Below are 16,316 nucleotides of genomic sequence, written 5' to 3'. Positions count from 1 at the left end.
GCAGGGGAAGAGCAGAGAGAGAGGGGGACACAGAATCCGAAGCAGGCTCCAGGCCCTGAGGTGTCAGCACAGAGCCCGACGCGGGGCTCGAACTCACGAACTGTGAGATCACGACCTGAGCCGAAGTCGGAAGCTCAACCGACTGAGCCGCCCAGGCGCCCCTATGTTTTTTCCTTTCGATTTTGACAGCTTCTCTTTGAAGTAGGGAACTTTTCATAAAATATTTCCTTCGTATATGAAGAATATTGAGAACAATAAATACTATGATTCACCTGAGGGGTAGATGATATAACGACAAAAACCATATCTTGTATTCCCCAACTTTATTTCTTCTTTTTAAAGTTTTTTCATTTTTATTTATTTATTTTGAGAGGGAGAGAGAGAGCACGCACATGCAGAGTTGGGGAGGAGCAGAGAGAGAGAGAGAGAGAGAGAGAGAGAGAAGAGAGAATCCCAAGTAGGCCCCACACTGTCAGGAGAGCCCAACCTGGGGCTTGAACTCACTCACTGTGAAATCACCTGAGCCAAAATCAGCAAGTCAGATGCTCAACCGACTGAGCCACCAGGCACCCCTCCCCAACTTTGTTTCCTTTTCTAGCCAATATTGCTTGTCTCTGCATCTCCTTCTATCACTATTACAATTTGAAACATAAAAAAATAGAGAGATGTTGGGGCGCCTGGGTGGTTCAGTCTGTTAAGCGTCCGACTCTTGATTTCAGCGGTCATGATCTCACAGTTTGTGAGATCAAGCCCCGTGTTGGGCTCTGTGCTAGCAGCACGGAACCTGCTTAGAATTCTGTCTCTCTCTCTCTCTCTGTCCCCCATGTGTGCACACGTGCACTCTCTCTCAAAATAAATAAACTTTAAAAATATACGTGTGTGTGTGTGTGTGTGTGTGTGTAGATGTTGATGGAGGAATAGCATTTTATTTTTCTTTTTTATGTTTTTCAACAAATGTGCATTTTATTCAGCAAATATTTATTGAGTATCTACTATGTGCTAGGCAGTGATCTAAGTACCAGGGGTATCATGCTACAAATGACAGATGTGTGGTGCGCCTGAGTGGCTCAGTCAGTTAAGTGTCCGACCTGAGCTCAGATCATGATCTCATGGTTTGTGAGTTCGAGCCCCGAGTCGGGCTCTGTGCTGACAGCTTAGAGCCTGGAGCCTGCTTTGGATTCTGTGTCTCCCTCTCTCTCTGCCCCTCCTCCACTCGTGCTCTGTCTCTCTCTGCCTCAAAAATAAATAAACACTAAAAAACATTTTTTTTTAAATAAGATAAAAATGAGAGACATGTGTCTACTCTCATATATTTGAATTTTCATTAAGTCTGATGATAGACAATAAACAGATTAATTAATAAAACCATCAAAGGTCCTTATAGGCCTTGATAAATAGTCTGAAAAAAATCAAGAACACTGCCTAGGTTTTTTGCCTTGAGAAAGCGGATATATGGCACTGAGACTTAAGATCAGGAAAACATAGGTGGATATAGGCTTATGGAAGAGAGTTTCAAGAGTTCTGTTTGGATCGTGTTAAATTTTTTTAATTAAAAAAAATTTTTTTAATGTTAATTTATTTTTTTTTTTTTTAATTTTTTTTTCAACGTTTTTTATTTATTTTTGGGACAGAGAAAGACAGAGCATGAACGGGGGAGGGGCAGAGAGAGAGGGAGACACAGAATCGGAAACAGGCTCCAGGCTCCGAGCCATCAGCCCAGAGCCTGACGCGGGGCTCGAACTCACGGACCGCGAGATCGTGACCTGGCTGAAGTCGGAGGCTTAACCGACTGCGCCACCCAGGCGCCCCAATGTTAATTTATTTTTGAGACAGAGAGAGACAGAGCACGAGTGGGGGAGGAGCAGAGAGAGAGAGGGAGACACAGAATCCGAAGCAGGCTCCAGGCTCCAAGCTGTCAGCACAGAGCCCGATGCGGGGCTCGAACCCACAAACCCTGAGATCAGGACCTGAGCCGAAGTCGGGCGCTTAACCGACTGAGCCACCTGGGCACCCCAGATCATACTAATTTTTAAATGCCTATTAGGCATTCAGACAAAAGTTGCCAAGGGAGCATCTGGGTATATGAGCCTGTAGTTAAGGGGAGATGTCAGGGTGTAGAGATTAAAAAATTGGAGGTCATTGGCATATGCATGGAATTTATAGTTGTGGGCAGACGAAATTACCCAGGAAAAATTTGTATAGAGAAAGGGGCCCAGGGCCAAACCGAAGCTTACCAATGTTGGGAATGTTGCCAGAGGAGTAGGAGCCAGCAAAGTGGGCAGCCAATGAAGAAAGCAACCAGGGGGATGGTTGTTCCAAAAGCTGGCGAAAAGAGGGAGCGAGCGGTCAGCTGTATTTAGTGCTGCCGAGAGATGTGATAAGATGTAGACAAATATGTGACCTTTGGTTCTGGCTGCATGGTGGCCACCGGCAGCCACCGGTAACCTCCACGAGAACAGTTTTAGAGGAGCACAAGGAAAGAGGCCTAATTCAATTTATTCAGCTCTCGGTCGCTAGAAATACACTAACTGGCAATGTAGGAGGAGAGGTGGGCAAATTCTTCCTTACACAGTGTGGAAAGGATTGTGACCGAGGTCAGCACAGGGCACCCGTGAGTTGGGACACTAGATCTATGGCGACAAGGGCACAGAAGGCTTTTCAAAAGAAGGTGATGACTAGGGGCTTAAACTGAATTGTTAGAAATCAGAAGATAATAGTGGAGTTCGCGGGGGTCCGGAGCCAATGGCCAAGAAAGAATTCTTGAAGACATTCTTTGGTGCGGAAAAAGTGATTTCAAAGCACGGGGACAGGACCTCTGGGCAGAAAGAGCTGCCCCGGAACCATGAGGAGAGGCTGGTTACATACTATGGGGATGGGGGCAGGGGTAAAGTCCAGGGGAAGTTTCCGATGAGATTTCCATATGCTAAAGGCAACTCACAGGACACCGGAGGCCTAGCTATTGTCAGACTGAGGATGTTTTTCCCTCTAGCGAAGGTTTAGCGTTAAGACAGTAGTGAGTTCCCGCAGAAACTGCCGGCCTCAGGTATGTGTCGGTGGGCTGCAGGTGATAGGGAAATTTAATTTTATCTGCCATTTCCTTCTGCCTTTGTTCCCCACGTCCTGTAGACTGATGCATTTCCTTTGGAGCCAGGAGACCTAGGTGCTGGTCTTGTTTCATCCCTAACAGATGATCTGAGACAAGTCCCTTCCCCTCACTAGGGTTCCTCCTTCCTCCTACAGGGAGACGTGGCTACATCCAATCATCCTCATTTGTTTTCTGTTTTAAGATCATTACGGAAGTCTCCACTCTCCTGGAGTCTGGATAGACGGAAGCTTTTTTTTTTTTATTTTTTTTATTTTTTTTAACGTTTTATTTATTTTTGAGACAGAGAGAGACAGAGCATGAACAGGGGAGGGGCAGAGAGAGAGGGAGACACAGAATCGGAAGCAGGCTCCAGGCTCTGAGCCATCAGCCCAGAGCCCGACGCGGGGCTCGAACTCACGGACCTCGAACTCACGGACCTCGAGATCGTGACCTGAGCCGAAGTCGGCCGCTTCACTGACTGAGCCACCCAGGTGCCCCAGACGGAAGCTTTTTAAATTCAAGGTTGTCTGCCTTCGGGGTATACATTTCAATGTCTATGCTTCTCCACTACAGACAGATTGTTAATTCATCGTTTTAGTTGCTGCAGGGATAAATTCGTTAAGATACGATTATCATCTATAATCACCCCCAACATTTCAGCGCCTTAACAGTGTCGGGGCCAAGGGCAATTCACCCCAAGATGGCCCACTTTGACATGAACATTATTTTGAGTTAAAAGCAATCCAAACCCAGCAGGTTGGGAAAAAGCTCTTCGCCAGCCCCTCAACTAACTGCCTGCTTTAACAGGAAGAGAGCTATTGACGGAGATTCCTCCTTACCTGAGAAACTTATCTGCATAACAGGGCAACTTTTGTTTTCCAAACACAGCAAACGGTCTTTCCCCTCCTTTGTACCCTCAGACCCCTGGCCTTCTCCTTAGCTCACAGAAGGCTCACGTCGCCTCACTGTCTTTAAAATTTCCATCCGGGTGGGTTCCCTCCATGCACGCCAGTAATTTGAAAGCCAGGGACCCAGGTTGCTTCCGTTTTGCCCTTTTGCTATCCCTTAGCGTCTCACGATTATTTGCTTTCCTGTGGAAGGAAAGGGTGGAGACGACACCAAACGGTCTCAGCTCAGAGGCACCCGGTATTACTTCTGCCATCATTCCATTTTAAATTAATCTATGCAGATTCACCTAAGGTGGAACGGAGACTGACTGGGAAATGTAGTTCCTGGCAGGTCAGCAAGTATGTAGTGAGAGAGGAACAAGTCTTTGATGGACGCCAGACATTTCTGCCACACGGAACATTTCGCGACCCATACGACTCATTTGTTTGTTTATTTTCTAGCTGAAGAAGAGATCACCTTCTCCAAAATAGAGACCCCTAAGAAATCTGAGCTATTTGCTGAAAACCTCAGGTACGGGTGTATGTAACTGTCCAGGAGATAGGGCATAGACCGTTGTCACTAAGTTCAGGATCGTTTGGTCCGTTCTCGGGACCTCTCAGGTGCGAGTGGGGAAGTGTCGGCGTGTGTGTGTCTGGTGAGTTCCGTCCATGGAATCTACGTTAGGTCTTCTGGTCTTGCTCTTTTCTTCATTGTTAAAGGCAGTTTCCTATCAAAAACTCAGTGTGCTTCTAAGTTACGACTCCTATTTATTTCTCATTTGGACAGTCCTGAAGAAATCAAAGAAAAGATCTTGAGTTTCTTCGACATCATTATAACAAAACTGAGGACATCCGAGGAAGACATCATCCCTCTGGAGTCTTGCCAGTGTGAGGAGATCCTAGAGATGATCATCATGCCTCTGGCCCACCATTTTGTGGCTTTGGGAGAAAACAACAAAGCCTTATATTACTTTCTAGAAATTGCATCCGCTTATCTCATCTTGGGTGATAATTACATGGTAAGGTGTTTCACCCAGATCTCCGCCCAACCCCACCCCCCCTCCCAACCGAGCCTGAGACCACCAAGCCTGCAGGGAAATTCAAGAGGCTTTTTGAATTACTGCATGCTCTTGATTTCCCGCCAGCACCTCTTTCCTGTGAAAATCAAATTGCTTAGGAGGGAAAGGACCTGAGATTGAAAAATGAAAACGAGAACAAAGGAGCTCGCCCACTTTGGTCTTTGCGTAACTTGCGTTACATTATCACACATACCTTTAGACCTGACGCTGTGGTGTTTCTCCAGGATAGTTGTAAATAACAGTCTAGGGCAACACACCCCCTGAAGCGTGGGGATGTGATGCGTGTGTAATGAAATAAAGAGAATTCGCTCTTCAGTGACTTGGGAAGCACTGAGCCGCATCAGGCCAAATAGGTTTCTTTACCGCAGATATTTCCAGGCCTTACCATGTCAGGATACGCGGAAAACTCCCAGAGGGTCAGGCCGGTTCTGGGGCATAGTGTGTTTCTCAAACTTCTTGGAACCTTAGATCTCTTTTCATAGAGCAGCTGGCTAGACGAACATTCCATAAACTCACTTCAGGAAATGCCCCTCTGACTCAGCCAGCTTCAGAAAGAGCTTCACGTACCTGAGCAGACATGCCTGCAGGTCAAGTCCACGCTGCTGGTCTGTTCCACATTTATGGCTGCTTCTGATCACAGCAGTCTAATCGACCCTCAAACCTGAGATGTTTGTAAAATGTAAAAATTAATCATTAAGAATGTTAGTAAGCCCCAGTGCTCTCAGGATTTATGTCAAAGATGAAAGTCTCCAGGCATATTATGTGTGTATATATATATATATATACATATATACATATATATATACATCTATAGATACATATATCTACATACATATACATATATACATGTACATATACATGTATATACATATATATGTATATACACATATATATATGCAGCATCAAAAAAATGCATCAAAAAAATTTTTAGTGTTTATTTTTGAGAGACAGGGAGAGACAGAGCACGAGTGGGAGAGGGGCAGATAAAGAGGGAGACACAGAATCTGAAGCAGGCTCTGAGCTGTCAGCACAGAGCTCGACACGGCTCTTGAACCCACAGACTGCAAGATCATTACCTGAGCCGAAGTCGGACACCGAACCAACCGAGCTTCCCAGGAGCCCCTATGGAATGCATTTTTATATATATTTATAGATGATAGATAGGTAGATAGATAGATAGATGATAGATGATGATGATAATGTTTGATAGATACATAGATACATAGATACATAGAGAAAAGGGGGATATGGCCAGTGAGTCCCAGGAAGAGAAGGTTTAGGTAGCCCAGGGAGCCAATTTGCCAAGTCTGTGCAATACCCCCTTTTCAATCAGCAGGGAATAGGAATAGTCAGAAAGGCAATGACTGGACGCAGAGCCCAGGTACAAGGTACCCAGAATGTGCCATTGGTAGCCTCTCTCCTGTCAAAAAAAATCTGGTAGGACCAGGGCTGGTGGCCAACTCATGTGTGCCTCTCTCCTGCCTCCCATTCAAACCCCTTTGGCTATAGGAGACTTGAGGATACCTCCTTCCCTTATTTTACTCTTCAACTGTGCCCTTGACTTGGCACTCACAGGTACCAAGGCTGTCCCGTCTAACGATGTCATAGAAGGCTTAATTAAAATGTGGTGGGGGGGGGGGGGCGCCTGGGTGGCGCAGTCGGTTAAGCGTCCGACTTCAGCCAGGTCACGATCTCGCGGTCTGTGAGTTCGAGCCCCGCGTCAGGCTCTGGGCTGATGGCTCGGAGCCTGGAGCCTGTTTCCGATTCTGTGTCTCCCTCTCTCTCTGCCCCTCCCCCGTTCATGCTCTGTCTCTCTCTGTCCCAAAAATAAATAAAAAACGTTGAAAAAAAAAATTAAAAAAAAAAAAATGTGGTGGGGGTTGTTGTTCAGGGCCTTCCCCGTCCCTTCCAAAGATGGCCCTGGCAAAGGACGGGGGGGGAGGGGGGGGGTCCTAACTCATTCCCAAGGTAGAGACCAGCTCCTTGTACATGTGGGGGGTGCCATGGGGGTAGGGGGTGGGTACATTGTTGGAAATTGGGCCATGGAATTACTCAGCGGAGGAAGCTGCCCAGATTCATCCCTCAGAGTGAGTGAGCCCCAGGGACAAAGAGGGGCCCCGAGAGGCTGGCCGGCGGGCCCCCTGCGGCCACCCCGCCGACCTGCCCCTCTGTGTCCCTGTGCCGGCTGCAGGCCTACATCTATTTGAATGAGGGGGAGAGGCTGCTGAGGACGCTCAAGAAAGACAAGTCCTGGAGTCACACTTTTGAGTCCGCCACCTTTCACAGCCTCAAAGGCGAGGTAAGAAGCCACTGGAAACACGAGCACGTGTTCTTCGTCCCTGGGGCGCTGCGGAGAAGCGGCACAGGGCAGCCCTGTACCTCCCGGCCGGTCCTCGCGCTTCTCACCCCTCCGCGCCCTCACTTGCCAGCAAGGTCTCCCTTGACCTTGTGGTTGGTCTTTACGAAATGTTTTTTTAACGGACCGGGGCGGGTGAACACTTTCTCGGCGGCCGATGACGCACAGCAGAGACGCGATGAGAACTCCGGTCCCTCAGCCAGCCATCCTTCCAGGCATACATTTGTAAACATTTACGGTTCTGCCAGGGCGGGTTTTGTTCCTGGGCCTTAGGTTTGCCTTTTTGTTAAGAATCCCCCAAATACGTGTCGTCGGAACTTGCCGATGAAGTCCAGGATCCCTGCTCTTTCTCCTTCCTCCCCCCGCCCTCCTCCCCTTGTCCCCTGCAGGTCTGTTTCAACATGGGCCAGATGGTGCTTGCCAAGAAAATGCTGCGGAAGGCCCTGAAGCTTCTCCACCGAATCTTTCCTTACAACTTAATCTCCCTGTTTCTCCAGACCCATGTTGAGAAAAACAGACACTTTTACTACCTAAGTCAACAGGCCCAAGAGAGTGCACCTCCAGGGTAAGGGAAGGAGCTGGGAACAGCCGAAGGTCTCACTCCGCAGAGGGAGAGACCTGCACATACTCCATCAGCGTCCAATGCCTGGGCCCCTAGGGGGCGCCAGAAGGCCGGGTGGCTCTGACCTAGCTCACTGGTGCGGGCAGAGCCAGTAGGGGGAGGGCCTCCCAGGACAGGGCGGGGTGGCCCTGGAATATTTCACAGCAGCTTTTGTGAAAGGGAATTCAAGTGACAAAAGCACCAGGAAGCCCTTTGCCAAGTGCCCTGCCCTACTCGGTCCCATCAGTGCCTCTGTGGAAGCTGCAAGCTCCCGGGGCCTCTGTCACAAGCCCTCTTCCATCCAGGAGGTACAGCCCTGGGTATTGTCCCTGCCCAAAACTAAAATAGCAGGTGCCCAAGGCCTCTGCAGAGGACAAACTGCCACCCATCTGTGTATCCCGTTAGGGATGTGGGTCGCAATGGGGGGGTATCCATCAGTCAAGGTTAAACCATTAAGATTTGTACACTTCCACGCATGTCAATTTTGCCGATAAAGAACTATAAAAAAAATAATGATGGTGGGGGGATAAACTGAGTAGGGGGACAGAATGCCTAGTTAAATTCGAAGTTCAGACGGACAAAGAATCACTTTTCTCGCGTACATACGTCACGGAAAATGTTCAGGACGTTTACAGTCTAAACAAATTATGTGTTTTGAATTGCAAATTGAACCGGGCATCCCACCCTTTCGTTCCCTAACTTTCCCAAGCCTAGTTTACAGCCACTTGCATGAAAGGAGCAGGAAGTGACCTGCACGAGGGAAAGGGGGGGAAGTGAAACATCTGCAGAGATGTTCGTTTCAAACCCCGCCCCCCCAGAAGTTCTGACCTCAAAAAGGAGGACAAGAAGCAATGTTAATGCCAGAGTTTCCAGGGCCGTCATGAACGTCCCATGCTGTCCATGTTTCTTCCGAGGCTTTAAAAAATAATTTCCACCACGGAATCAGCGTCATCAGTGTCTAAATTGAAAGTACCTGGAATTCGTCTTTAAAATCTCCAGGATATCTGTCTTCCCCCTTTCTCGTCTTTATTTAAAATCTGCTTGTGGATAAATATTTCTAATTACATTTCGTTTTCTTGGTTTTGTTAAATCACTAATATTGCAGCCAACTGGCTCAGGTTCCCATCGTTATCATAAATAAAGGGGATCGTTGGCTACACTATCAGTTAAGTGGCTTGTCAAAGCCAAGACTGCGAACCCAAACATTCTTTGTAGGTCGTCGTCCATCCTCCCCTTGAATACCTCCGGCACGGGAGGCTCACCACCTCTCATGACGTTCCATTCCACTGTTGGAATGTGTCTTAGTCTGCTCAGGCTGTTGTAACAAAATAGCATCGACTGGGTGGCTTATAAAGAGCATAAATCTATTGCTGAAGGCTGAGGCCAGAGTGCCGGCACGGTTGGGAGAGGGTTCTCTTCAGGGTCGCAGACTTCTTTTAGCTTCAGATGGTGGGAAGGGGTTGGAAAGCTCTGGAGTCTCTTTTGTAAGAGCCCTGACCCCTTTTATGAGGGCTCATCTGCATGACCTAATTACATCCCAAAGGGCCCACCTACTGTCACCGTCACTTTGGGGGGTTAGAATTCAACCTGCGAATTTGGTGGAGATGTATTCAGACCATAGCAGAGTGTGATCGTTAAAAAATGCTCATTTCCTTCGTTGAGCTGACAGCCAGCTGCCGAGAGTAATGTTCAGTGGAGGAAATGACACACGAGAATGGCCAGGCTGGAAGTGGACAGAGCTTGCGTCCTGGCACAACCACGATCTAGCCGTGTGGCTCTGAGTTAGTTACTCAGGCTGCCTGAATCTCACCTGCTGACATAAAACGGGGCTCATCACGTCGGCCTTTCTCGCGGGGTTGTTATCGGAATCAACCGTGATGAGTGATGTAAATGGGCTTTTTCAATAACTTCGCTGAAGTGGCAGTGCCCTGCCTGGGGATAAAGCGACTTACCTCGATTACCCTAACTAATCATCACAAAGTAGGCATCGCGCTCCCCGTCCTGTGGTGGAGAAAACGTGCTCCCTAAAACTGAGCGTGCTTGTGCCTTACCACGTTGCAAAGGGGGCAAGGACTCACGCCCACGTCTTGGCCCCGAGCCCGCAGCGGGGGTGCTGGGCCGGCGTTCCCCTCAAGCGCGCCGGTGACGGTATTCTGTGCCCCTCGTGTGTCTGCAGGAAGAGGAGGCTGGCTCAGCTTTACAGGCAAACCGCCTGCTTCTCCCTGCTGTGGCAGATATACAGCCTAAATTACTTTTTTCACTACAAGTACTACGGCCATCTGGCAGCTATGATGGAAGTAAATACTGCACTGGAAACCCAAGACGATTTTCAGGTAAGGCTGCCTTCGTGGCGGCTGCTTTGTCAATGTCCGTGTCTCCCTTGGGAGGGTCCTGGCGGAAGCCGGCAGGAATTCAAAACCATGGGGGTGCACCCAAGGCCTTCCCGGCTGGAGTGTTTCGCCCAGGCCGGTAGTTCTCAAGCACTTGGGCCCCAGCGTCACTTGATGCTTTCGGTCGATTACCGGGGACCGCGAAGCTGTTTATGTCTAAGGGTTGCATCGACCGAAACTGTGAGCAACGAAAACAGAGGTACTTAAATACTTTCAAAGAAGGATAAAGCTCTTACCTCCGTAATGTGTCCACTGAAAGATAATTTTCCCCAACAAAAAATTTAGTGACAAGGGTGGCACGGAGTAAAGTTTTGCAAATATCTTAACGTCTGGCTTCATGGGAGGCACCTGGGTGCTCAGCCTGCTTCTGCCTTGGCTCCGTTCCAGCATCAGGTGTCGCCCCTGGAAAATGCTACTTATATGCCGGTAGAGAAAGAGGGTAAAAAAAGGAAAACGTTAAAGGATAATTTTTTAAAAATTTATTTTAACATGTATTTATTTTCAAGAGACAGAGTGCAAGTGGGGGAGGGGCAGAGAGAGAGGGAGACACTGAATCTGAAGCAGGTTCCAGGCTCTGAGCTGTCAGCGCGGAGCCTGACGCGGGACTCGAACCCGTTAACCGTGAGATCATGAACTGAGCTGAAGTCGACGCTTAACCCACTGAGCCACCCAGGCACCCCAAGGATAATTTTTTAAAGTTTTATTTTTGAGAGGAGGGGAGGGACAGAGAGAAGGGGACAGAGGATCTGAAGCAGGCTTTGCGTTGACAGGAGAGGGCCCCATGCAGGGCTCGAACCCACAAACCGCGAGATCATGACCTGAGCCAAAGTTGGACGCTTTACTGACTGAGCCACCCAGGTGTCCCCTAAAAGATAATTTTTTTTTAAAGATAAAATCATGACTCTTAGAAACATAAAAAGAACACATATCAAAGACTCTATTAAACACTTTAATTACTGAGAGCTAGTAAGATGTTACAACTTGTTCTAAGGAGAATTCAATTATGACTGGATGCAAAAATAGCCCAGTCACGGGGCAATAATCACACATATTCCCCGGAATACTTACATGTCCATGCAAGAGAATAATTTACAATATTATCAGTTTTCTTCTGCCTCATACAGAGTTGTAAAATAGCCCAAAGACAGTGAGAAGCAGAGATAACCTTCACGAGTGAGCTAGATCGGACACCCACCAAGTTGGTTGTTTGTCTGTTTCAGTCTTTCACCATGTTTCCTGACGCAAATATTGGCTTTGACTTCCGGGCACTCCCTAAAGTGGCCTCCAGGGACCTCCGGGGATCCCAGGACCACACTGGGAGAACTGCCTGTCTAAGTTGTCGGGAGGAGGAATTTCCTCTGCCCTTCAGGGTCCTTCCAGCTGGACTAAGAATCAAGTTGCCAGGAGACGGTTTCACGGGAGATAATAAAATACAGTAGTGTATGTACAGGGAATCCACACACACATGAAGTTCGGTAAAGCAGGCAGTTGGGGGGCAGATAAAGAGCTTTTCCTTGAAACTAATAGGATGCCGTATGTTAATTATATTTCAATTTTAAAAATGAAACAAATTTGTTTAAGCCTAAAAAAAAAAAAGCATTTCCTGAGACTGCTGGGTCTCTGTGCTTATCAGCTGGAAGGTTTCCTCCTCCACGAAGCCTTTCTTGACCACCTAACCCAGGGTCTCTAACCTGTTTTAGTAGCTCTTATTACCATCTGGCATTTACTTGTTTGTTCTTTTGTTAGCGTGCAACCTGTGTCCCCTACTGGCCTATAAACTCCATGAGAGTAGGGACCTTGTCTGTTATCTTTTCCACGTCCCGAGCCCCAGTAATAGTGTCTGGCACATCGTAGGTGCTCAACAAATATTTACTGGATGAGATGCTTTGATTCCCCTCCATACTTGGGGGCTGTCTCTTAAAAACGCGGTGGCATTGGAGGACGGGAGACGACAGCGGAAAAGCCAAAATCGGAAAGTGAATCGAAAGAGGCTTGATCTCAGCTCAGGTCGTGGACTCACAGTTCACGGGTTCAAGCCCCACCTTGGGCTCTGTGCCAACAAGGTGGCCGTGACAGAGGGCAGAGCAGCCTCTGGGTGCTCCAGAGCAGATGAGCCACTCGGTGTCGGATAACAGAAAGAACTAGAATGAGTCCCGAAAGAGTGGTTTCCAGAACTTTACCTATCTGTGGCGTGACCACTGCCAAGCCACATAACCACCAAGCTTTCTATTTTCCTGACCAAATGAAGCAGTTGGACGCTATGCTCTTGGTCCGAATCCAAGAAGTCCTGGGTTCTGCCACAGTGTTGGACATCTCCTTCACCCCGCAGTCCTCTCCTCTCCATGGCTTCCGGCTGCCCTGCCCTTCTGGTGGCGCCATCTGAAACACGGATCAGGAGCACAGGAACTCCCACAGGTTGACTTGTGGTTTAACAGGTGCCCACAGAACTGCCCGCAACACCGAATTTGTGGACCGCTTATTTTGCGGGATTTGACGAATCCTAGGAAAAAGTCCCTTTTTCCTATTTATTTTTATTTACTTTGAGAGAGAGAGAGAGCCTGGGCGCAAGGGGGGAAAGGGCAGAGAGAAGGAGAGACAAAGAATTCCAAGCAGGCTGCGTGCCATCAGCACAGAGCCCAAGGTGGGGCTTGAACTCGTGAACTGTGAGACTATGACCTGAGCCGAGATCAAGAGTCCGTCACTTAACTGACAACGCCACCCAGGTGCCCCCAAAGCCCGTTTTTCCTAAATGCCTCCCCACTGACTGCCCTCCGTACCTGGCGCTTCTAATCAGGGATGCTTCTTTAGCAGGAACTTTCTTTTCACCTGTCCCTAAGCGTTCATGTCCTGGTGCAACTTTCCCACTGAAAAGAGTTGTTTATAGAGTAACCAACTTCTCCTGAGTCTCAAAACTCAGTTTACAACTACTCTTTCCTCTTTTTACATGCAAACAAACCCAACCCCCACTTCCTTTTTTTGTTAAACAACAGAAGGACGGGTACTTGTTCTCACAAATTAAACGGTCACAGAAACGTATAAAGTCAAAAGGAAAGTCGCTCCTGTCCCTCAGATCTCCTCCCCAAGTAGGTAACTACTGTGTGCACCTCAGAGTGAACCCTTCCAGGCTTTTTGCTTTGCAGTCCTATATCCACATATATAAGCTACGGCTTTTATTTTTCACAAAAACTGAAATTCTTCTATTTTGCTTAAGGACCCTGGGGCCAAGGGAGCCCTCGAGCTTGTCCCGGATGACCCAATAAAAAGGGCGCAGAGACCCAGTTTAATTTCTGCACCAAAGCCCGTGCGTTGGCCAAATGACCGGCTCCATTCTCAAGCTTAGTAAACACACGTGCACCGGCCCACGCCGGGTGGTGTCCCTGGGCTTCCTGCCATCTGTGTGTCACCTCTCTTCTCCACTTCTGCCATTTCAGATCATTAAGGCCTACCTGAATTACTCACTGCACCACCAGCTGGCCGGCTACCAGGGCGTGTGGTACAAATATGAAATCATGGCCATGGAACAGATCTTCAACCTCCCCCTGAAAGGCGAGGGCATTGAAATCGTGTCATATGTGGCTGATAAACTGGGCTACACCAAGCTTTTAATGGGTCACTTGGACTTGGCCATTGACTTAGGTAAGGGTTGTCTGGGCAAGAAGGGCCATGCAGATACCAAGTAACATCCTGAAATATCCTGGAATTGCTTTCTTCCCAGGCTCTCGAGCCCAGAAGATGTGGGCACTGCTCCGAAATCCTAACAGGCAGTATATGGTCCTCTGCTGGCTTAGTAAATGTCTCTTCCTGAAAAACAGGTATTTAGCCGAAAGCATTTCCCAAAATTAGAGGGAGGAAGCCATAGGAATTGAGCGTCCTGGGTTCACTTTAGCCTGGCCATTGGCTGGCAAGGGAGCAGGATTTACGGTAAGATGTGACTGATGATCATAGACTTTGGGACACCACTGCTCTTTGCACGGCATTTTCTTTTTAAGATTTTATTATTTTTACTTTATTTATTTATTTATTTATTTTTATTTTTTAAAATTGACCTCCAAATTAGTTAGCATCTAGTGCAACAATGATTTCAGGAGTAGATTCCTTAGGGCCTCTGACCCATTTAGCCCCTCCCCCCTCCCCCCACCCCTCCAGCAACCCTCCGTTTGTCCTCCATATTTATGAGTCTCTTCTGTTTTGTCCCCCTCCCTGTCTTTATATTCTTTTTGTTTCCCTTCCCTTATGTTCATCTGTTTTGTCTCTTAAAGTCCTCATATGAGTGAAGGCATATGATTTTTGTCTTTCTCTGACTCATTTCACTTAGCATAATACCCTCCAGTTCCATCCACGTAGTTGCAAATGGCAAGATTTCATTCTTTTTGATTGCCGAGGAATCCTCCATTGTATATATATATATACCACATCTTCTTCATCCATTCATCCATCGATGAACATTTGGGCTCTTTCCGTACTTTGGCTATTGTCGATAGTGCTGCTATAAACATGGGGGTGCCTGTGTCCCTTCAAAACAGCACACCTGCATCCCTTGGATAGATGCCTAGTAGTGTAATTGCTGGGTCAGAGGACCAGCAATTTTTTGAGGAACCTCCATACTGTTTTCCAGAGTGGCTGCACCAGCTTGCACTGCCACCAACAATGCAAAAGAGACCCTCTTTCTCCGCATCCTCGCCAACATCTGTTGTTGCCTGAGTGGTTCATGTTAGCCATTCTGACAGGTGTGAGGTGGTATCTCATTGTGGTTTTGATTTGTATTTCCCTGATGATGAGGATGTTGAGCATTTTTTCATGTGTCGGTTGGCCATCTGGTTGTCTTCTTTGGAGAAGTGTCTATTCATGTCTTTTGCCCATTTCTTCACTGGATTATTTGTTCTTTGGGCGTTGGGTTTCATAAATTCTCTGTAGATTTTGGACCCTAACCCTTTATCCGATATGTCGTTGGCAAATATCTTCTCCCATTCTGTCGGTTGCCTTTTAGTTTTGCTGATTGTTTCCTTCGCTGTGCAGAAGCTTTTTATTTTGATGAGGTCCCGGTAGTTCATTTTTGCTTTTGTTTCCCTTGCCTCCGGAGACGTGTTGAGTAAGATTTTATTATTTTTCAAAATAATCTCTGCATCCAGTGTGGGGCTCGAATTCCCAACCCTGAGATCGTGAGTTCCACCCGCTGAACCAGCCAGGCCCCCGCTGTGTGTACATCATCCCTAGTCTGTTTACTGTCTTCCCCTGCTATGGGAGTCAGGCTGCCAAGTGAAGGGAAAGGGAGGAGTCTCACAGGGGAGGCAGAAGCCCAGAGAAGGGCAACCAGGACCGGAGGCTCCAGCCAACTTGGCCTGACTCCGGTGGCCCTGACGCAGGGGCCCGTGACAACAGTTTGAGCCAAGAGCCAATGTGAGATTTGGGAGTGGCTTTGAAATTTGCGAAAGGGCCGCATTTGGTCCGGAACTGCGGGCAGGATGAAGCCGAGCCCAGCGCTAAACTCCATCCTCTCCTCCCCAGCACCTCCTAATCTTTACCACCTTCCTTTGCCCACAGAAACAAACAATTGATCCAAGTGCTGGGGTGGCTGTGGGACCTTTCTATATCAGAAGAGCACATCTTCAGCAAGGCCTTTTTCTATTTCGTCTGCCTGGACCTCATGCTTTATTCCGGTAAGCGTGGCTTTGGAATCTACAAGAAATCGGGGTTTAACACGCGTGTTAGTGTGGTGTGGCCGCTCTCGGGGCTGGGGTCTCGAGCCCACTAGGATTCTGGCTGAAAAGACCTATCGGACAGGGAAGGGGAGAGGCTGGTGTAAGAGCTAGGAGCCATCTGGAAGGTGGAAGGATTGTGAAGGACCAGCAAGGAGGAGAATTTGGCCCAGAAGAACCTGACGGGTGTAAGCGGCCAGTTTAGCGTCAGATCACTTTACA

General features: G+C 48.0%; 1 protein-coding gene across 4 annotated transcripts in view; it reads left to right on the top strand.

The window, feature by feature from the left end:
* Nucleotides 1-16,316, top strand: part of ADCY10 (adenylate cyclase 10) — a 73,665-nt gene that overhangs the window by 48,649 nt on the left and 8,700 nt on the right. For 3 of the 4 annotated variants that reach the window (XM_042924921.1, XM_042924920.1, XM_042924922.1), the window contains exons 22-29: nt 4,435-4,504; nt 4,760-4,991; nt 7,243-7,350; nt 7,797-7,972; nt 10,185-10,341; nt 13,830-14,034; nt 14,114-14,210; nt 15,940-16,055. In XM_042924921.1, the coding sequence (XP_042780855.1) occupies nt 4,435-4,504; nt 4,760-4,991; nt 7,243-7,350; nt 7,797-7,972; nt 10,185-10,341; nt 13,830-14,034; nt 14,114-14,210; nt 15,940-16,055 (1,161 nt within the window). The remainder of the gene's footprint in view (nt 1-4,434; nt 4,505-4,759; nt 4,992-7,242; nt 7,351-7,796; nt 7,973-10,184; nt 10,342-13,829; nt 14,035-14,113; nt 14,211-15,939; nt 16,056-16,316) is intronic. The other variant, XM_042924923.1, reaches the window with a different exon arrangement.

This window comes from Panthera leo, chromosome F3 (genome assembly GCF_018350215.1).
Source record: "Panthera leo isolate Ple1 chromosome F3, P.leo_Ple1_pat1.1, whole genome shotgun sequence".
Taxonomy (NCBI): Eukaryota; Metazoa; Chordata; class Mammalia; order Carnivora; family Felidae; genus Panthera; species Panthera leo.
This window is presented reverse-complemented; position numbering and strand designations above follow the sequence as displayed.